The sequence below is a fragment of the Parambassis ranga genome, chromosome 5 (genome assembly GCF_900634625.1).
Source record: "Parambassis ranga chromosome 5, fParRan2.1, whole genome shotgun sequence".
Classification (NCBI taxonomy): Eukaryota; Metazoa; Chordata; class Actinopteri; family Ambassidae; genus Parambassis; species Parambassis ranga.
This window is the reverse complement of record NC_041026.1, coordinates 17,528,995-17,552,985: the sequence shown is the minus strand read 5'-3', so window position 1 is coordinate 17,552,985 and position 23,991 is coordinate 17,528,995. Positions and strand designations below refer to the sequence as shown.

At 40.5% G+C, this 23,991-nt stretch overlaps 1 protein-coding gene across 2 annotated transcripts in view; it reads right to left on the bottom strand.

The window, feature by feature from the left end:
- cacna2d2a (calcium channel, voltage-dependent, alpha 2/delta subunit 2a) overlaps window positions 1-23,991 on the bottom strand; it is a 124,905-nt gene that overhangs the window by 66,151 nt on the left and 34,763 nt on the right. For both annotated transcript variants that reach the window (XM_028405418.1, XM_028405419.1), the window contains exon 3: window positions 23,747-23,863. In XM_028405418.1, coding sequence (XP_028261219.1) covers window positions 23,747-23,863 — 117 coding nt within the window. The remainder of the gene's footprint in view (window positions 1-23,746; window positions 23,864-23,991) is intronic.

The following is a 23,991-nucleotide window of genomic DNA, read 5'->3' as shown; positions in this document are numbered from 1 at the left end:
GTGAGAGCAGTCTGCTTTAAGCTCTTCATTCTGTCTTCTCCACTCGGCCGGGATTAAGGCCAATCATAGAAATCACTGAGTCAGAACCGTCCCACAATAACAGATGGAGGGACTTTCCACTCCAGAATTTTAAAACATCACAGACAAACTCGCTTTCACGTCGCCTCGCAATCCCTGCCTGCCACCATCTCTCACCGCCACCACCATCTCTCATTCTCGCGCCATCCTTTTATCTCTCCTCTTCGCTCGGCTGTTTTATCCTACCATCATATGCTGTACTCCATTTCTCTCCATCTGTCTCAGTTTACTGCCCTCAAACTTTCTCCCTCTTCTAGCACCATATTAATTCCAACAAGTCGCAAACCAACTTCAAAACAGTTTAATTGACTTCACAGAGGGCAGAACTCGTTTAGTAAGGAATGATGAAATGGGAAGAGAAAATTTATGGCACGGTTTTTACTGCTTGCGTTATTAAACATTCCCCTCAGTGCAGTGACTGAAATGACAGACCTTCAAATTTCAAGATCCAGACACAAAGTGGAGCAAGGAGGACATTGATAATAAGAATAGACCGTCCTCTTTAGCGTCACCAAACAATGCACAAGTGCATAATGAGGCGCAATAATGACCCCTAATTCCAGGTCCCTGGTTGGTTTGCTAGTGGCAGCTGGGTATTGTAGTCCTTATTAGCTAACTCTGACAGAGGATCTGCATGGATGTGTGGGAGACCCTGTCTTTGTTCTGTGATCCAAAGCACCCTGTGGCAGGCCCGTTTGCAGAGGCACTGTGTGTAGTGCTATTGTAGCATGTGCTGAGATAATCCCTGCCTTTGTTTCTTTCCCGTAATCTTCCCCCACCACAACGGAAATGTTCAACACTTTCTTTTGCGTTTCCCCCTACTCACGGCAGTACGTTCCCAGCCCCACTTTGCAGTTTCCAAAGAGACTGGATCTGGAAGCACTGAGCTGTCACCTACCCACAGCAGCAACTCACCAGCTTTTCAGAATCAAACACCAGCTTTTCTACACTCCACACAGGCCCACAGAAACACCATATTTCCACAGTAGATTGCCAGCATTGTGCTGAAGCCCCTGTACAGAGACAAAAAAGGCAGCTGTCTTACTTTGGAACAATACAGTGGCTCTCTGCAGCAGCTAAACTCCCTCAAAATGGTTCTTCGGTGATCAACCTTGATCACAAGCTTTTGTGTGCTAATCAACCTACTTTTTATTAGTTTATAATATGGATACAATCACAATTATGTTAGAAACAATGTCACAGGAGCAAATGAGCTAATCGAATGTATTACTGACTGTTGAAGTATCGCTGTCATCACTAAAAAAAAACTAATTCTCTTTTAATATTAATGCTCTTTGTTTCATTTCAGATACACCACTCAAAATAATATGCCTTTCACTCATTAAACCACAGAGCCTTTGAAGCTAAGTGGCAGCTGCATTATAGCACAGAATGGAGGCCAGATACCATTTTACTGCACATTATTATTCACTGGAGCACCTTCCACTGTAAATTTAATTAAATCTCCTATGGGACAAATAATGCAAGCATGTCTTATTCACACAGGGATACACAAGGGATACACAACTAAACATATAACACATCAGAATGCAAATGTGCAGCAGAAATTTAAAGGATACAAAGGTCAAACAAGGTCACTGCAACACAGGCAGACATCCGAAGCCTTGCAGGTAGCCAAACGTTCCTACATGCAGTTGCCAGCAGGGGTCTCAGGGTGAGCATGCAGGCAGAGCGGGGTGTGTGTGTGTGTGTGTGTGTGTATCTGTTGACAGCGGCCAGGATCAGCTCAGTGACATATGAGTGTCTGGCTGGTTGGGCTCACTGTCCGTTGTTTGACAGATAGTTGCAGACATGCCCAGCCTTTCCTGCTGTTACTTGCAGTCAACCAGACAACAATGAGTAAGAGAAGGAGGGAGCATAAAAGTGACATTTCAAAATAAAACAAATATATATATATATATATAAAAAAGAATTTAGTTAAGTTTCTCAAGGCATCAACCGTGACTGAGAAGGAGAAAATTGCATACCCATTGTCTGGAACAAGAGATAAATAAAAAATAAGTCATATACAAGAAGCCTAGTGACATTCCACTAGAAAGATACTGAGCACATGACTGCTCTTTTAGGCGGTGGTACATCTGCTAACAGGTGTGTGTGTGTGTGTGTGTGTGTGTGTGTGTTTCATCCACCTCCTCAGTAGACTGAGTGGGGAGGAGCGGAGCGAAACAGCATCAAGATGCAGGGCAAATGTCTTCTTGATCAGAGGTGAGAGTGATATACACAAGCACGCCGCAATACAAACACAACAGCAGAACAAGCCTGAGAGCAGATGTCTGTACTCCACTGCTCTACAGTTTAACATCCTTTATTCTGTTATTTGATTCACATCTCGACAAAAAATTTTAGCGATGCGAAAACGCACACAATATGTGAAAACACACACATTTCTTCAGAACGAGTGGGAGAACAACGGCAGCGCCTGATCGTGCTTGTACACGCTAAGACATACTTTCAAGCACCATTGGTCACATATCAAACTGACACACTCCACTCAGATGCATGTGCATACTCATACGCTTGCAATCAGACCACAAGAGCCCTCACTAATCAACATGCAATCAATTATACACACATTTATCTCTGTGCCCTTTCTTTGGCAGACATGAACTGACTGCTGAGCTCTGATGGCAATACAGATGAGTCAGATGTGTACTGTTCAGACGAACAATAAATACAGATCATTTTGGGGGACCTGTGACAACAGGCCAAAAAGAATCCTCAGGCCTTAAAAATGTTTTTTTTTCTCCAAGTCATTGGTTGAAATTCTTCATACCTAATTGGAGGTTTTCAGCCTTCAAAGAGAGTCATGTTTGGGGCCATGGCTGGCTCCACTGACACGCTGGATCTAGAGTGACATAGAAGCTGTTTGGGAAAGGAAGGCCAGAAGATTCACTTGTAACATAGCATGCTGTGAAAGGATGTGGAGTCCATTTGCACAGACAGTTTTTTCTGGTTGTTTTCACTTTGCCATGAATATGGCTCGTTTTTTAGTTAATTGAAATAAACGGCCCCAAAGGCATTCATTTTTATTTTGTCTGTTTTTAGGTGGGTAAATGTTGCTTTTTTATCTCATTGATAGCTTCCTATTTCAACGCACCTTTATATCAATTTAATAATTGAATTGTAGAATGTGGATGATGCACTACCAAATAGCGAACAATGATGTAGTAACTGTTAGCTGTGAGCTGGAATCGAGTTTCATCCGCCCCTGACAACAACAACAAGCAGAGAGATTAGGCAGGGGTTTTAAATTTAGACTTTAAATCAGTGAGTTAGGACTTGTGTCTGATGTAGGTCCATAACCTTTTATATTGGTTTTGTCACTATTTAGTAAAAATTTTAGTTTTTTAGGACATGATCATTTAACAAAGGCCTGCTCTGGGTGAAGGGTTACAACCACTTATTCACATAAATACAGGAGGGCAAACAGCTATGATAATACCAAAATAATTAATAGCGTAAAAAATATAAATATAATCTACCACTGCTGTTTCCAGTGAGGGAGGGTGAATAAGTAAATGTGCGATGATGTAAACAAAAACGTTAGCTAGTCCAAATCACTATTTGTTAATTTTGTCACATACAGTAGAAAAGACTGGAGTGACTGAGAGGTGATCAGAACAACAAATGTCAAAGGAAGAAAGAAAAACCACAAGAGGACATGAGACAGATTTTTCTTCCCCCTTAGAGCCATACCAATATTATCTCAGTCCATCAGCTCAGCACCCTTTCCTTTCACCTCACCTCATCACTGTCTGCAGTTCAAGGGCAAACAGTTTATTTTCTGCCGTCTACCTTTGCCCTTTACTTCAATCAACCTCCCTCTTACCTGGAGATTGCTGATAGTTTAATGACAAAAGTTCACATTCAGGTGTTGTGAGCATGGTTATTATTCAACTAAAAGGTCATGATGTGTTACCAAAAGATACTCGGTGAGGTCTTGTAGATTTACTGAGCTCTCTCCTCTCTACAAAGAGCAAGTGCACAAAAAACACTGTCATAGTGCCAAAGAGCCCAGAGACAGCAGTTGGTGTTTGACAACCTGTATCACTGACAGCATGTGGCCATTCAATTGTTCAGGATTAACACACATGTGCACACGAGTGCACACCTTCAGTCATATTCATCAACACACACACTTGCACATGTTCCCTATCCAGTATTCCAGCAGACATAAGAGAGGAAAAACATGCAGACACGGCCGTCTATCAAAGCAATTACAGCAGATTGAAACCAAATTAAATTTGAAGCCTAGAGCAACACCAGCGACTGAACGTCTATGACAGATATGACAGGGGAGGACGGGGAGTGCTGCGGGACCAAAGGGTGGAAGCCTTGATGGAGAGAAAGGCAGGTGTGGGTCTGGGAGGAAAAGAGAGCTACTTGTACAGAAGAGCAAACAGGCAGAAGTAGGACAGCGAGCTGGAGTGGAGGACTCTACAGAAGGATTAGCCTGTTTTAGCTCATTAACGATTTTTCCTATTTGTTGTTGCAGAGGCACTCCTCAAAAGTGTACCATATGGTTCTGAACTGATTGCCTACCTTCAGGCCAGCTACTGGCTTACAAACATTCCAGTATGGAATAAACCCTATATTCATCAAGGTTTGAACTCAGACACCAGCTTAAGATAAGTACTCTAGTAGATGTTTTGCCACCTTGACACAATGTCCATGGAGACAGGCTTGACAGTTGAACTGCACTTTCAATGCAACACATGGCCACATGTTATTGGAGTATCTGCATCTTCACTCATTATTACAGAGCTTTTCTGCAGCTGTGACAACATGTCAACACACTGTGCAAAACCACAACTTATAGCACACTCCACACACTTTTTGTACTGTAATAAAATCTGTGGAAAGCTATAAAAACAACGTATGTTTTGTTTCATTTTTTAACCATTACTTTGGTTAACAACACTTTTACCTTTATAGAAGTTAAATGCACCACATCTTCCAATCACAGCCAGCGATTATTCATAGAAAACTACATCTATGCAACGTGTCGCAGAGACAATAACAGCATCACCACATCCAATAAAAGCAGTTTCACACAGGAAATGATACCATGCAAGTAGGAATATACTACAATCTGTGGACCGTTTAGCAATCACAAACATGTGCTCATCACAGGCATACAGATTAGCTCAGTTTCCAGTTCTCCACAAGATATCATTTCTCCATTTTCATTATTCTAGTCCAAGAAATGACAGGATTAGTTGTGGCGGCTTTTAAACATCTGATGTTATCTCGCTCTCCTGGGTGAACAATTAATCCCCCTTACTTCCTGTCTTCTCATCACCCTCTCTCTCGCTCCACATCTCGCTTCCATTTCTCTGTTCATCTTTTCTTCTCTCCCCCACCATATCTCTCCTAGAAAAGACCTTTTTTTTACTAGAAAGAAAGTGGACTGTGCTTTTAAATACCCTAAGCGTACCATAAAGGCACGTGAGACGAGGTTTCCATAGGCACTATGCACACACCCATCTTATTCTTCACTAGAACTTATTCTCATGTATATCATCATCTCCTCCTCTCTTCAGGTCTGATGTGTGTCAGCATGAACTTCCCATTAGCAAAAACAATATTAGATGGATCTGCAGTCACGTTTAGACCGCAGGTACAGAATTTGAAAAAGTAAACTGCCGCATTGTCAATTTGCCATCTGAGTAACAAATGAAGGACACAGTCTTCTTTGTGTGGAGATCAACCCGCCTCCTATAGCAGGTATGTTAATGCAAATAAAATCTGGGTAACAATGTAAATGTTTGCTCAGTGTTCTATGTCTCGTCCTCATGCGGTCCTCAGTCACTGATAGATGACTTGCTGAATATTCAGCAAAAGCTGATGGTGCACAGAATTCACAAGTGCCATCACTGTTACTAGACTACCGTAATGCACAACCTTCTATACAAGCCCACTGCATTGTAGCTCAGTCTATACTTTCCCATTTTTTTTTCATCATGCTAATTTGTCCCCCTCCTCCTGACTCATAAAATAATCCCAGAGCTTTCTTTTCATCTCAGGATAGACTGTTTTTCTGAGCTGCTGACACACCAGAGACACCATTATCTTCCATACATATATATTATTTATTGACATATCAATGAATTGATAGATAGAGATGTAGATAGACAGGGCTTTAAAGTATCCTTCAAAAACCACTTGTACTTAATTACACCACACTGTGTATTCCTGAGCCCTTCTGTTCATTATATTCAAGCAATGCTACAGAATCAGGGTCTTTTTCTGTCCCATACACATTAGGAAATAAATTTCAGCTGAAGTACTGCATATTCACAGTGAGTAAGAACAGAAAAGAAGTGCCTCTCTCTTCTATATATCCTCTTTAGTTAAAACAGAGAAAAAACATGCACTACAGCTGGGTGCACATACTGTGAAGAGTGTCAGGAGTCCAGTCATCACAAAAAAAACAGAAGATGCATATTGTTGCAACTTGCTGGGAACACAACCTCGCTGACTAATGAAGGAATGAAAAAAAAAAAAGGCATTGGAGACAGAATTGTTAGATAACAGAACAAACATGTAAATAAGACGACTGTGGAGTTGTTGGAAAGCAGTTTTTTTTATTTTTTTCTGGATTTTGGGTAAAGTTGTGAATTGGAATGTGGATTAGACTTGATAGAGTTACAAAGGCTGATGAAGACTGATTACTGAAACACACAATAACCAGCCAACTCATACTCAGAAAAACTAGAACATGTCCCAGAACGGCCCCTGGTCCAGTTGCCAGTTGAGTAACAAATGAGCACAAAAATGTGCTCGTATGAATCTGACAACTACACATCTAAAAATCTAGAAAAATGTTATTTAACTGGCCTTTTGAAAATCCTGTGCAACATTGGCTTTGTAAGTAATACTAAAACAACTTGCATCCTTCTGAAACTTCAGTTTGTCTTTATGGGTCATAGAAAGTTGAACAGCTCTGGATACATGAAGACAAAGACAGGGTGTCTAATGAATGTTAGCAACCTCATCAGGCCAACAAACCAGAAATGTAAGGAATAGAACAGCCTTAAAATTTAATGACCAGCTTTAAACACATGCATGTGGCTCATCCAGTATAGGGGTGCACTGAACACATCCACACATCTGTTTCTGAGATACTCACCAGTGTTCAAGGACAAAGGATGGAGAAAAAAAAAACCTTATTCAAATCATTCCGGGAAGAAAAAACTAATTTTAGAAAAAGCTTCATACACACAACAGCATGATGGCATACTCAGTTTCATTATCGACAGTGTTCAAAGATTATACTTGGTAGCCCATTCTGCCTGTGTGTATTAAGTCAGTTTTGGAGATGGCATTTTCAGTGTCTCATTACCTGAGTGGTCTACACTGTGCACATTTTATCTCACCTATAACATGCTAAAAATATCTGCTGTTAAAGAAACAATGCGCTGCCATAAAGACAGCTACATAAAATACCATAACAATGGGCAAATGTATTATTTATTATCTAAATTACAGAAAAAAACCCTTCCATGAAAGAAAGAAATGGTGAAAGATAAAAGGAGGTAAAGTAGATGAATTTAAAAAGTGTGATGAGGCAGAGTTGGGCTGCAGTGAAGCAGTCTAACCTTGATAGAGAGCATCTTCTGACAAGCATCTGCCTCCTGTAATAATTTAGAAATAATCTCCATCCACAAAGGCCCAGCAGCCTGGCAGAGTAAATGCTCTGTGCCTGATCGATCACTGCGATTCAGCCAGCTGCCGGTCTCAGTGTGCACAGGCCTAACATCGATCTAGGGCCTTCTCTCTGGCTCTGTCACACAGAGGAGGATGATAAAGTGAGGAAGAGGATGGAAAGGTGAGAAGGAATGGAGATGGTGGTGATGCCAAACTGAAAAAGACAAAAAAAGCCTACCAAAACCTCTAAAAGAGTAAAATAAAACAAACATTTAGTAACAAAGCAAGTGTATGCATATCCACAAACTGAACCCGGGCTATTATGTAGCACCCCTATGATGCTCTGCATCATGATAATATCATCCACTGGACAACACACCATTCTTTTGCTGAGATCTTTAAAAAGCAGGTGGTCACCCAGTTTCAGACAAGAATACATGCCAGCACACACACACACAGGCACATCCCATCAACACATCCAATTACTACTCAGCGTTGTGACAGCATTAACTGCCACTGTGCATTTGGCCCCTAGCAATTAATTGACTTTTAAATAGTCTGCCATTAGCACCAATTTAAATGAATAGATGTACTCCTCCGCCTTCACTTAGCACACTTTGCTATGTCTGCCTTTAAGAAGCAGCACGGCGGTGTCATCTGAAATGGTAGTGTAGAAAGAGAGGTTTCAAAACACAGAGGATAAAACCAACTATGACTGAAAAATATGTCATTACAGAGCATGCAGACCATGATTACAGTTTAAGAAATAATAAATATTTACACTACAGCACCCGTATGCAGTGTGTGTGTTAGAGGTATGAGTTAAAGTTTTGTCAGACATGAAATTCTCCTTGTTATTTGATGTAAATACAAGAGGACATCAAGTCATAAAAGTGTTTATATGTTCAGTTTGGCTTATTTGACTTTAGCCTCCACACCCCACCTCTCACTACTTACCACATACAGACAATATGTTAGCAACGCATATATGGTAGACTGATGAAGAGTTAAATGCCAGTAATATAGTGCATGTAGCTAAACTGTGGTGGTACTGTCACTGTCACTGCTAAATCATATTTGATATGGGATGGGAGTTGTTGCTTAGCAAACCATCAACTTTTCTTGAAGATAACTAAGTTTTTTTGCTGCAACAAATAGAAAAGAGCAGGTGAAAACACCCTCATATGACATGACAACACAAAACTGAAAGTGACACTTGAAAAACGCTACCTGCTGTGTTATGGTATAATGTGAAAGGATCCCAACTAAGCCGATGTTGACATGCCAATCTGCTCTCCTAAGGTCTATGAACAAGTGCATGTAAAATCTCATCACTACGGGGAGAATTTTTCCCTTAACAGTTTATATGCTTAGAAAAGACATTATGACATTATTATACGCAATAATAAAGAATAGATTTTAAGCATTTTTTAGCATTACCATAATAGATCCTAACAGGAAGTACTTGTTCTTTGTCTTATTTAGAGTGGTGGGTCACAGAAAACTCCCGAACCTGCACTCTCGAGTAGATAATACAATATATGATGTTCAGCATTATAAATCTTACAGTAAAGGGGGGGTCAAATGGTAGAGGCTTATTGTGATAAGCTGAGCCTGAGCTTGTAAGTTTGTAATCAATGATAGGGATTAATGTGTATCAAAAAGAAGTAAAAGAGCTAGGTTGCTTTTATCTGAGGTCACTAAGATTACAGGAGCAAAGGACGCACACGAAGAAAAGAGAGAGAGAGAAAGAAAGACAAAGAAACAAGCTGGAGCGTAGAGAGAAAAATAAGGGGACAGAGGGGGGATAATTATTATCATAGAGGTGGTTTTCCAAGGTCAATATTTGAGATTCTCCTCGACTGTCTCTCTGAAGCATAACACCCCCTCCTCCCCTGCATCCCCCCTCCTGTACCTCCTCTTTTCTTCCACAGCTGCCTCCAGGCAAGCTCCTATCTTCCCTTCTCTTCTTCTCCAATTCCTACGCCTGTCCTCTGTCACTCATCCAGTAGAGGAAGACAGCGCCCCATCCCCCTGGTCACTGCGTCAAACGAGGCAAAGATATACGCCGACAGCTACCATATAGCTTTTTAAACACAGGACAAATTAAATGGAGGATAAACAAACCAGCAGGGCTTCTCTTTGTGTAGTTTGGGGAGCCACCTGTCAGTCAACAAAGAAACAAGGTAAAACCGGGCATCAAACCGCAGCACCTACTTCATTGGCCTGTAAGGAAAAACACCTGCCAATCATGAAAAGTGTTAGGTCATTATGTTAAGGCAGGCTATAACAGGCTGACAGAGTTATGACAGGTTGTCAAACCTCAAGACAGTGGGGCAGAAATTGAGGATGAGGAAGAGGAGGAGGAGGGGCAATGGGTCAATAAAGGAGAGGCCGGTGCACCAGAGTTTGACAGTGTGAGGTTTACAAGGATAATATTAGCAAAGGAGTCTTTAAATTTTGCAACATGCAAACAGTCCAAAAAACTATTCAAAAACTATTTTTAAAACCACAGGTTTGAAACATCAGTCTCAGACACTTTGTCCCCCACAATGTCACATATTTACAGGCATAAGAGTCTACTGCACATTTCCAGTCACCATTTATAGGCAATGGTCATGGTTTGGTGGTCAAAACATACCTTTTCACAAAGTTAAACACATGTTATAAACTAAACCACTCGCATCAGCAACAATCCTCTCTGCCATTTTCTTGGAGTCCTGCTCCAACCAGGAGATTTTATGTTTTATAATCACACAGCAGCTGGAGGATGCTCGAGCGGCAGTTGGGTTAATCAATTTTGACCACTCCTGTCATTTTAAAGAGTGTCATTTCCAGGAAGCTAGCCTCCACACATACCTCTTACACACACATTTGAAGCAAGATAATCACGTTTCTAGTTACTACAACTATGTTTTATATGAACATGGATAGCTGGGTGCCGTAAGTCATATTTGAATAGATTAAGTCACCTGAAAATGCCATTGCATTGATCTTGATCTTCCCTTGTGAATGTCATGTGTGAGAGCCTCCACACCACAAACACACACAGCAGGCCGGCTCTTCAAATGTGCTCTAACACCAATAAAGGACCAGTTTCTCTTTTGTATTACCATTATAAGCAGACCAATGCCACAGCTGATATGAGATGATGCAACAAGCTGAGACAGACTCTGAATGGCTTCCATTTAAGAAACAAACACAACAGAAGAGAAGTGACAGCGCACTACAAATGAATGCAAACGTGGAAGAAATGGAACGGAGAGAATAATTCAATCTGCAGCCACCTCCTCCAGTCAGCCAAGGAGAACCTAGCTGGGGGGAAGGCGAGGTGAGGCAGGGAGGAGGAGGAGGAGGAGGAGGACAGAGGACTGAGGCGTGTGATGCCTTTCTCCCTGGGCAGGGCTAGGGTGGCAGGCGCCCAGATAAGCTGAGGCCAAGCAAAGATTAACTGCTTGCTCTGATGAAAGAGCAAAATAAAGGCAAGTCGACCTCTGATTCTCTTGGCCTCTCTGCATGAGCGTCCTTACTCAGCGGGGACAAGTGGTGAGGATTGTGTACATTAACCATGATGAGAATTTTTAAACAGAGTCAACAGCAGCCCAGACTGAAGAAAACGAATGACATTCCTCCTGCGAGAAACAGGAACTGCGTGACCTCTCATACCCTTTCAAACTCATCCCTTTTTGTCTTCTACTTGGAGTCTAACTTTTCATTCCCCGCAGTCCTTTACTGCAGAATCATACAATAAGATTGATGGGTGCACCTGCAGAGCTGGCAAACGTTTTCTGTGAAGATCACTTCTCATTGTCTAAGCCCATCCAGTTGTTGAAGAACAGGCATTACAAAAAGATTGAGCTTTCCTGGTAAAACTGAGCTGTTCTGCAAGAGCTACAGGGCTCTACTGAAGTTGATCTTTTGGATCATTCTAGCGCAGTTGAGCTCAAGTGCTAAAGCTCGGCAAATTTCCTATTAAATCCGTCTTTTTATTTCCTAACTTCCATCATTTTGGTCTTTCAAATATATTTTTATCACGTTCTTTCCTTTTGTAATTGGTTTCTCAATGGTGAACATGACTGGTAAGTTGAGACCTATAATGCAATGCTTTTTGATAAGCCTGCAATAATTTGTGCAATCGATAAACCAACTGAAAACATCTCTCGTCTCCATTTGTGTGTTAATGTGAGCTTAAATAACTGGGACACTATCTTTCTGCTGCATAAAAACCCCATTATTGTAAATGAACAAAGAAATCTATGCATATGAATGTGTTTAAGTGTGAGCAGCTGATGTGCCTTTATAGTAACTCACTGTTCTGTATGTAAGGTACGGGCAGCAGTAGGTTAGTTACAGCACTGAATCGTCCTTATAGTGCAAGCTGGGAGAGAGGAACACACCCTTTGAGACGCCAGCATGAGACATCTCTGATTACGGAACACCAGCATGGCCTTTGACAACATAACAATGTAGCTACTATCAACTTAATAATGAGTTCTAAAATGTTGAGTTATATCCACATTGCTGACCCAGATGATTGCCCCACAATCTGTTTCTTTAATAACACTGTGCATTAGGCTTCTTTATCCAGGATATGCAGGACGCTCAAAAACCTGATACCTCTTTGAAAGAAAATTAATTAGTTGCATCTTATGCAGAAAAAAACTTGACAAATGTGAATTCTGCGCCTACAGACTCGGGAGAATTTTGTTGTTAGTTTAAAATCATTCTGGTGTGTGTGTGCATGTATCTGGTTATGTAAGAGCACCATACTGTGAAAACAACCCCTGTTCTCTTGATCAGTGGTCTGTCAGGAACTAACAGCTCCTTGTCAGGACACAAGCCCATTATTTGCCTTGTCCATTCCATGAGGAATAAAAGGAGGGATGCGCTGGAGCAGAACCCAATACTCCATCACACTGGAATTAAAGCACAGCTTTCCAGGGTCAGAGGCAGGCTATGGATATGCGGCCGACATTCAGAGATAAGGATTATTTACCTCCTCGTGAGTAGTTACTGACTACTCATAAGCAACACTTTAAATACCTCCATTATTCAACACAAATAAACTGAATCCTAAATTTAATATTCAATTTCACCCCACAATCATTTCTTATGCAAAGAATCATTCAGGCACTAAATCAGTGGTTAATACAAGTTTAATTAAAATGGAGAATAAAAAGCTCTCATTTCTCCATCTCTGTGGTTTGTACCAACAAAAGGTCACATACTGACTTCCTCCCACAGGAACCATTTGTTTTATTCTCTATATGGCCTCTCATTTGATGATGCTGATAAAAGGCAGCTGGCAGATAATCAGCAGGGTGATGAGGAAGTGGAAATCTAACAGGTTAGAGGCCTGCAGGGATTGGAGGCAGTGTGGATTTGGAAAGGCATAGAAAAACAAAAAAACAATGACCTATTTTTATTAAAAAAAATTTACCATTCTACAGAAGGATCTCTCTAAGAAAAGCAGATGACCATACTGTGCTATTTCATCTTTGAAAATACAATTTTCTATTGGAACGAGGCTCCATTTCTTTGCAGTGCTTATTTCATTTTTCCTCCCACAACACTGTGGTATAACATATATTTTCTATTTGATTGCTGAGGTGTTTTTCAAAAGCTTCTTTCATAAAAATGATCTTTTTCAATTGTGCCCTCTAGGAAGGAAAACAACGAACAGACAAGAGCGCAGCCTTCCAATAGGGAAAAGTCTGCATTTTAGCAGAGCAATTCTCAATTCAAGTGTCTCTGTTCTTTTCTCTCCCCTCTTTGCAGATACAAAAATCGCACATGGAAGACTAGAAATATATGTTTTATGCAGCTTGGAGAGACGGCTGCATAAAAGCACAAAGCAGTCATTTCTATTCATTTGTCTCTTGCTGACGGGGAAATGAAGGAGTGAAGCAGATGCTACTGCTACGTGAACAAGTTGCTTAAACACAGAAAGCATTTTTTTTTCTTTCAAGAAGAAGTTGGATAATTAGATGCTGAATCAAACCCCCCCCCCACCCCCACCCCTGACTTCCTGCCTGGAACCCATATTGTCACTCAAGTGAATGATTTCGAGAGAGGCAGGAGCGCAGCAAAAATATACAAATCTTCTGCTGTACACTGACATTTGTTTAGGAGGGGCAAAAAGCAGAGCATTTAAATGGAGCTGAAAATTGTACATTCACTGCTAAAATAAATGTGTGCATTGGAGATGTGAAGAGAAGTGCTGGAGGCAGCACGCTGCCGCGAAGCAGATCAGGTTCTGACATTTTGTCTAATGTAAAATGCTGCCAAGGAACAGTGGGTGTGATGTTGTGACCTTTATCAGTGCGAATGATGGAACGAACAAATCCTATTGATAGAATAAGCTAAAGATACAAAGTCTGTTTTTACAACATGATGCTATGACCTATCACTGTATATATGTGTGTGTGTGTGTGTGTGTGAGACCTCTGTTTGAGGGTATCAGTGCACATGAGGGTTGCTGACCTTCTGGGCAGCAGCATGGTGACGCCATCACAGGTGTTTGTGAAAGTACGTGTGACTGTGAAGGTTAAACAGGCAACGCTTCAGCAAATTCTCCCAAGGTTAAGAAGAAGTTAACCTGCCCTATGATGACTGAGGTAAGTGTGTCCATTCATGTGTTTGTGTGTGTGTGCAAGTGTGTGAAGTGTAATAGCTTTGCTGCAGGTTGTAACAGATGGTTGCTAATGGAAGTTCATAGATCTGAATGGCATTGGGGATGAGATTATGGGAGGGAACGTCTGATTTAGTGCATGTTTGTGTGCGTGCCATGTGTTGGATTTTGTGTACATATGCACATTAGTGTGTTATAGAAGTAGACCAACTAGAGCTTCTAGTCCTTGGACTTTGGTTCTGAATCTAAAAACAAATAAAAATGGTTTCCACAACCTTTTGATACATAAAGTCATGATTCACAGTTTCCATATTTATTTGTGACTCAGTTTTAGAGCCAGCCTCAAGTGGATGTATGTGAAACTGCCTTTACACTTTAAAAGGCTTGAAGTTTGAGTTACGTATGTATATTAGCTTTTAGCTCAAAGCAGCTCTTCATCCCAGTGAAGCTTTAAAAAACTACTATATGAACTATGAGTTTTTCATATTAAAGAAAGTGTAGGGATCATTATGACTTTAAGATGATGGCTAATGTATATATATGGGTATTTTATTTTATTGATTTTCTAGGTGACACATGAGGTTAGATATATTTTATTATTATTTATTTAAATATTCAGTGTTGAGAACATTGTAAAAAAAACTTTTTTAAAAAACAGTAGTTGTAGTATGTTTTTTAAGATTAGAAATTCCATCAAATACCACTTCAAAGGTGTATATTATTTTATATTTTCTTTTTTTTAAATCCACTTTTAACAGGTATATGTCAGAAATGTGATGTATTTTTTTCCAGTGCAAGTTGTGAAGTTTTCTCTTCTATTTTTACCCAAGTAGAGCTTGGCCTACTTCCCCTTTTCTTCCCTGATGGGACCTGAGAGTTATAACTGCCTCTCCAAAGGCCTACAGGAAATGAAAAACCAAATTACTTTGTTAAAGTCTCCTCTTTAATTTAGTTTTTTTTTTTTTTTTTTTTTTAAACTCATGCTGTGGTGGCAGTCACGCTGGTGGTGGTGGGAGGGCTGAGGAGATGCTGCAGCTGTAGTAGCAGCATATATAATAAATATACATATACAAAATGTTACATGCGTATTAGTAGTTGTGACTGGAGATTGGGTTCATTAGGTATTCAAACCATCTGACCTCCCCAAAGCACTGCTTAGACACAGTCATTATAAAGCCCTTGTAGTTCATTAAGCTCCCCTAAATGAACACAAGCCATACTGAGGGGTGCATGCTATTACTGAGCTGAGAAGAGGGCAGGGGTGGAGGTTACAGAAGAAAATGAGGTAGAAATAAACTTTAAGCATGTAAAGATATAAGATATAAAGATATAAGAGGAGCAGTGTGTAGGGTGGATTTAGGTGGAACTGTCCATGGTTATGTTTCCATTATTGTGTACTCGTAACTACAAACTGTTGTACATTCAAATACAAAGGATTTAGGTCATTTTACACTGAGCCAGCCATGATATAGAATCATGGTGGCATGATAGCCCAAAACAGCCCAATCAAACACTATGAGGAACAGGGAGGGGAGAGGGTGCAGCAGCAGAGGGTGTAGTTTGTACTAATCCACACTCTTGCATCAAAACTGCAGCATATACACTAATACATCCTCGCGAAGAAACAACCAACCTTAATCTCACCTTAGAATCAAGGGACATGTTGGTAAGGAAATCTCACTCACCCTGACAGTGAGCTGACAACTCTTTCATTTGTCATCACTTCACACCAACAGGAGACATAATCACTCCCTACCAAAGGTGTAATTCATTGACATCTGATGCTGAACTGCTGCCGTTTGGAATGACAGAAATGTTTGTTGTAATTTAGAAGGCTTGGCAATGTTCTTTAAAAATCTATTTTAAAGAATGTTTACTGTACAATTTACAGGGACAGCAGGCAACCTGCAACACAGCACTGCACGGGCTAACTATGACTGAAAAGAATCACCAGCAGTCTCACTGCAATCAGTAACCAGAGCCGCATCAGACAAAGGAGAACCTCATTTTACTAATCCTTCATGTCTAGTACACTCTTCCACTGAGGGCCAATTCAGATCCAAGTGACAGCTCTCCCCAGTCACAACAGCACCACAGTGGTGTGATAGCAGGAGTCTGATTTTTAAGACTGGTGGGCCTTAAAAAGACTAAGAGCTAAATTTAGCTGTAATAAATTGGTTATTTGTGCCGGATGCCTGTTCAATTAAAGCCAGTCACTGAGGCGTCTGAGATCTCACTGGGATGACGACTCAAGTCATCAACCACACACTCAAAGGAGGTGGTTATACTCCCAATGTTAGCACAGTAACAATAATTAAACAGCTGATTTCTTGCTGTGTATTTTATTTAGCCCACTATTAACAAATAAGCACAAGACTTGTCATTAAAATAATAAAGTACACAACCTCTGCCTTTTCATCATTCATCTTAAGTGGTCAAGTTTCTCTCCAGTTTTCTTGGAGCTCTGTCCTAGAGGAGTGTGCACTAGACAGTGAAAGCAGCTTCACTTTCTTTTATTGAGCACATCATTGATAGAGTGTTCGTATTCGTATTTCTTCAGAGCGGTTCCCTGTTAAAAAAGTGAGTGAACACTAAATGATGTTGAATTTTATTACAGAGATTTCTCCAATGCTTTGAGTGGAGAAATCACTGGTGGACATGGTTTGAATATTATTTTGAGTTTAGCATAATAAAAAGTATTTTTTTAAACTCATCTTGTGGGTGTCAAATTATTAACTGTGTTCTTTGTGAGGTACATTAATATGTCACAGTGATTCGACATGAAAAGAAGGTCACAAAAGAAAGAAAGAAAGCTCAGCATGAAGAGGTCACAAAGTGAGTCGATCCTAAGTGTTCACACCTGTGTCAACACGTGCATGCTCACAAGCCCTTCAGCGTGCATGTTGGCAGTGCGTGCCACGTGTGAGAGTCACTGTCTTAGTGAATTATTAATGGTTGTAACGTGATGACAGATGACTTGGAGCGGTCTGTCCCTCCCCATCCGTGACCCGGCTGTGTCGTCTTGGTTTCCATGGTTAGGAAGAGACGGAGGCCCACGCAGTCTGATTGATTAATTCTGTCAAGCACACTTTTGCTGTCCCTGCACAGTGTCTGGTCCAAGCTCCACTGCAATCTCTCACAATCACAATCAGCATGACTGCAAAGTCACAGGACATCGTCGTCATCAGTTGGTCAAGTCGAGCCAGCCCATTGTCCACCATCTTCTTCAGTTCACATTATATTCTTCTCCAATCAAAAGAGGCCTACTTGTCAGGTTCTATTCTGATGTGTAGATCTCTTCTCTTCAACAGTGTGGTGCCAATCTAGGTTTGTTGACTGTCACCTCTCATTTGATCAGTATTTAACAATATTTTCTGACGCATGACTTAACTGGCCTGGATCGTTCTGTTGTACATACCTTACTCTAATACACCAACTCTAATACCAGCACCTGTTGGCTTCAAACCATTGTTCCTCCTTCCCCTCAGGTAAAGGTCTAGGTGTCATCCTCGACAACACAGATCTCACCTGCTCCGCTTACTTCCACCTATGCAATACCAACCATCTCCACCCATCACATTCATCTGATAGCACTGCTGTTCCTCTCTATATGCACTGGTCCCATCCCCTATTGACTAGTACAATTCTCATTACATTGGTCAACTTCCCTCAATGGACTTCCACTAGTTCACAACTCAGCTGCTTGTATCTCCAGAACTTACTCCTTCGATCACCTGTCTTCTCAGGGAGCTTTGTTGGCTTCTGGTCCACTTACAAATTATCTCCAAAATTCTGCTCCTCCCCTTCAAAAATCTATAGCACCTTCCCTGCTTTCTGATCTCCTGCTGTTCACATAAAATCCCACACACTTCTTCTTCCTCACCCCTCCTCCTCTCCTTACACCTGCCTATCTTTCCTCTACGGGGTTGATTAATTGTCTCCCTGCCTTCATATACTGTCACAAGGCACACTTTTTTAAACTGGCCTATCAGATATGACTAAATTTCCAATATACTAATGGACCTTATCAACACAGATTCAATGTAAAGGCTAAGTGCGAGTCGCCATAATGTAATAGCCATCTTAATAACCTGACAATATGAAGTTGCTATCTGCAGTAGATAACAATGAATAATATCATGGTGTATTCACTGTGGAGCTATTAGCAATACTCACACAAAGAATAGCAAAGAGCAGCATATGAAGGCGCACAGCCTTCTTTCAATACATGCTACGATGCTGTTGTTGAACCAGGTGTAGATTTACATCAGGTGTGAACATCTCAGGTGAGACTGGGCAACATGTCAGTTTAATTTTAAATGTCAAAGATGCTTGCTGCACATCTGCTGTCACTGTCTGACCCACAACCTCAGAGTGAATCATATCTACTTATATAGGTCAATTTTGGTCTTTTCCAGAGTGAAGTGAGCGCACAGCATACATACTTGCTTGACTAAAAGGCCTCAAGTCTACCAGTGTTTTTGCTTGTGTTTGATCCTCTAAATATTTTCTTGTGTTGCTTGTCAGCACAATTTCTTAGCTGTATTTTTGAAAATATTAAACTGTTCCTCTCTCTGCATCTGCATGTCTCATTTCCCTGTTTGACCCTGCAACCATCCCAAACCAATAGCCAACCCAGTGGAGTGCTGGGTGAGTATCCATTAAGCAGCAAGCAGACCTGAGGCACTCATCCTTCAGCCTGTAAGTGGTATTGGAATAGTATTGAGATCTGTGTAATTGGATTAGGCCAACCTTAGTCCCCTCTCTATTCCAGCAGTCCCCTCTGTGAAATCATAACTTAAGAGCTTTGACAATGATAGTGTTGCTGCACAGCAGCTGATGGGAGTGTAGCATGATCTCTGTCTGTAGCTTGTGGCCCCATCTTCCCACTCCGAGGCTGGAAAATCCCAGCAGTGGCCTGACTGACAGCTCGACTCTGCCAAGCTTTGACAGCGTACAGGATGTTGTGCAGTCTCAGCTGGTTCTGAGGGGCCCAACTGATCTTGAGCCTCGGTGGCAATCATACAGAGCATCACAAAGAGACGCACAGTAAGGGATGAGGGCTAGGATCAGTCTGGGAGGTCCATCACACCTGTTTGGCTTTATACACATGACAGGTTACATGGAGAGCTGTGTTCTCTCTGGCTGCTCTGGGTTAAAAGGCCTGTCAGACTGACACTTTTGCAGTATCACTCAGGTGTGAGCCTGTTGCTCAGATAACTCACACAAAAACATACAGGCAGACATGCTGTGAAGCACATGCAGATAGACACAGGGAGCTCAGCTGCTAGAGCTGCATACAGGTGTAGACTGAAACCAGTCAACGAATATAATCAAACACCCCAAACAGAAAATGTTTAATCAATTATACTGTATGTATTTTCTTAGTTTGACATTGTAAATTGTAATATCTTGAAGTTATTTAACATAACTATTTGGGGTGTGTTGTAAATAATGTTGATTAAAAATACTTTGCAAATCATAATAAAAAAAAAAGATGATAAATGCAGAAATGACAAAAGGTATTTAGCAACTCAGGTAGAGATACCTGCAATATTCTTTTTTGTTCTGTTTTTCTAAACAAAAAAAAAGAAATATGTTGTCTGTACTTGTCTGTACTTCTTCTGGGAACCCCATCCTTATCAGTGGTTGTATGTAAATGAAATTATAAAGATATGGGTTTACACAGCTACAGCCACCTTGCAATTGAGAATACATGCTTGCAATTTTCAGGCCGGCGTGGGACAAAGAAGGCAAGAAAATGGCACAGAAGCTTGTTGCAGACTGTTTATATGATGTGTTATTATTATAAGGGAAAGGCATCTGCACAGCTTTGTGTAGTAACAACACAGGTAATTGACATATTTAGTTGTGTAAGTGTAAGGATGTCTTGTCAAAAGTCTTCCAAAACACCACCTATTAACTAAATATACTTTTTATATTTTATTCCAAATGTGCATTAAGTGGACACGGTTATCCAGCAAACTTTAACATGAGCAACATACAGTATGCTGAACTCAAATCTCATTTGCTGCAAAGTCAGCACATCTAAAAATGGTTGTAGTCCTCAAAATAAAAACATCCAGGTGTCACTTCAAACTCACACAGCCACTGAATGTGCTCGCACTTTCAGAGAGACAGCATTCCTGAATCACATTTCAGCGTACCTCCGAAAAACAAAGACAATTCTATAAAATGTCCATCGGCAACATGGATGCCTTTCAGCTAGCAGAGGATTGTGCTACATTTTAATTTTGGCACCAACCATAGAATCAGATCATTGTTTGAGAAGATGGCTGAAGCCAGAGGCAAAAAAAGGAGAGCAGACAGGAACATTGAGTGGAGGAGATTAAGACAAGGAAAGGAGAAGAATAAACACTGGAAAAGCTTTGACAAAAACAGTAAGTCAGCTTATTCTGTTTCCATTTTTAGAATGAGGGGCACTCTGAATGTTATTTTATATATACCGAAGTATCTATTTTGACACTGACTGAATGAAAGCGGACATACCTTCATCTATTAGTTCTGCCAAATGCGCATATTATAGCTGAAAACCAGAATACAAAACGATGTTCTCTTATGGAGCTCCCTTTTCCAGCTGTCACAAACTGTTTCTCATACATAGTAGTAATAATTCACAGGCAGGTAAACAAAATGACTAACCTACAGGTTTTTGTCACATTTGAGCTTAACATTTAAATGATTGAAATGGGTTGCTAATATAGGAATTAGGGCTAAATCAACTAAATCCAGAGCATTGAAAAAAACAGCGTCCCTCCCCACTATATATCAGTAACTAGTGTTTATAGTCAATGTGTATTTTCTCATTAGTAATATAAACATGAATTACAACGAATCACCCGAAGCAGTATTTAAATAGGTTGCAGAGGAATAATTTCTTCCTGCATGCATACACACACAAACACTTGCTCTTTTTTAAATGTGTTGCAGAGAATATTTGGGACTAAATAACCATTACAGGGGGTAGAAACAGACTGGAATATAAAGCGCTGTCAATACTGCGCTGAGCGGAGTTTGAGACATTCTTATCTGCATTAAAACATGGCTTTCACTTTTCTCCCTGTATGAATAATAAATCCACGTGAATTTATCTTGAATTTTCAGTTTTAACAGAAAAATAAAATCATTCCTAATTCCTAAATTAAACATATTAACTTGTGTGGTTTTTCTTAAGGTTTCTATAATGACTCTATTTCTCGGCGTTGCTTGTTCCTTTTCCTGCTCCTTTCCTTCTGCCTTCTTCTTTTGATTTTTTTTTACCCAAACTCTTCATCTCCCTTCTTCCACCACCCCCTTCCCCTCTCTCCTTCCCTCCTGCTTGCTGCTCATTTTTAAATCTATGAATTTCTGAACATCATTTTCTTGATTTTTCCACGCCCCAGGGAGACATTCTCATTCCAGACCTTCTCTTTTTTCACCTCATTTCCTCCCTCCTGAGTCTGAATCTTCCAGACAGGATGTGAGGTGACAGTGTGGCCTGTGGAGGGGATGGAGGGGGAATATCTTCAGGGAGGTGGAGGTGGAGGGAGGGGGAATGAAGTTGGATCTATAGTACTGCCCCTACACCTTCCACAAAAAAAAGGTTGTGGAGGGTCATTGCCAATTCAAATCCAATCCTCGACATGACCCCTGGAGATGTACAGCAATGCTCTCTTCGCTTTAAGGACCCAAGCTGTAGAATTAACCGTGCCTCAGAGAGAGTCCTGCTCCTTAGCGTGAATGTGTCTCATCTCACAAGACTTCATGCTCTTAAAAGATATACACTTCTGGCCCTTTACAAGGCTTCACATGTCTTTAAAAAGTCTTACTGCTTTTGCCTCAAGTGACCATATACAGGCAGGAACAGAGGGACGGAGAGTGTTCTTTCACTCACTACCATCGTTCAATTAGATGTGTAACACAAACACAAGACACACAAAAACACATTGAAGCTTAGCATGCAGGTGAGTTTGTGTGACATAAATGTGTGCCTATACTGTAGCTTTTGTATGTCAAAATGATGTATCTACATGCAGAGAAAGCAAATCAGTGTAAAGGATCACCAAACAGATTAAAACAAATTCCTCTCTGCCACTGTGGAGAAAATTGTCTTTAATAGCAGTAAATACAAATTCTATCTTAATAATTTAGTGATTATAAGCTTTCAATGTGTGAAGATGATTTGAAGCAAGTCCTAAACAGTTGACATTAACAGCGTATTAAAATCCAATTTTTTGTACAAATGCTCCTTTACTTTATCTCTGGCTTGTAAAAATGAAAAATTGATTGTTTATACTTTTCTCATTTCCCTCCTTGCCACTCATCTCCGTCTGTGTACATCCACCCTCCCTTTTTTCCTCTGAGGGGTTAGAGGTTTCCCACTGGGAGAGCGAAACAAATTTTTAACTAATCACAGGACTGCCTGAGCGTAACAGAGGTAATAATTAGATCCAAAAATGCAGGACATTGAAATGATAACCTTCTCACACATCACACAATCTATATTTAAAAAAGTATGTGCTTCTAATATTAAAAACTTCAAATTCTGTGAACAAAGAAAAAAAAAGATAATTAATTCACTTTTTGACTAAATGTAATCGGCTTAAATTTGTATTTCAACTCTGCAGAGGAATTACAGTGCATTCTAAGGCAGTTCAAGCTAATGGAATGAGGCTGATCTCCTCCCATCAACAGGGAAAAAGTCCACAACCTTCTAGTGTAAATGAATGAAAGCACAAAGTAAAAACTACATTTACTGCCTTGGGGTTGAATCCTTATGCTAACCAGTCAAGTTTCAGGCTACATCCACGTCTTCCTAGACTCATATTATAGAGTATTTAAAATAAATAAATGTATATTTACAGTGCATTGTGATGCAAGTGATGTTGATATTTGACCATTGATCACTTAATTGTGGAGATTAGTACAAACTCTGCTCCATTGAAGAATTACTGGGATATGCCATTCACAACAGCACACATGAGGACACAGTGACCTTTGACAATCAATCAATTTCCAATCAGTTTATCCTTGAAGGCAAGTAAACACTGATACTAGATCTGAAGGAAATTAGTGTTTTTAAAATATAACATTCACAAGAGACAGATGGATCACCCAAAACCATGAGAACCAGACATGTTTCTACCAGTTGTGTGGTCTTATTGTGATGTATTATAGTCAGACACATGTTCATTGTTGTGCATTGTGATAGAGGAAAATATCAAATAAATGTTTAAAACATGTTGCAACCCTCCAACATGCAACATCAGAAAAGGGTCAGTAGCGTGTGTGTGTGTGCATCTGTGCAGCGGGCCATAGCATGTGGTTTGTACACAGGTGTTATAATATGTGGAGCATCCTCCTTACCTCCAGGGCTTTTCTCTTGCTGTTGAGCAGCTTGGAGATGTCCCGTGCCACCCTCTCCACCAAGTCCCTGGGGTTGTTTTTCTTGATTTCAAACTGGCTCTTCTTCTCATTATAAATCTGCAGACAGAGAACAGAGGGAATCAGAGGTCGGGTTTCTGGAGCCATTAGTTTAATTAAGAAGATCACAGAGGAGCTGTTTGCTGATTCTCAAGGTAGCACACAAGATGGTCAACATTTACTGTAGA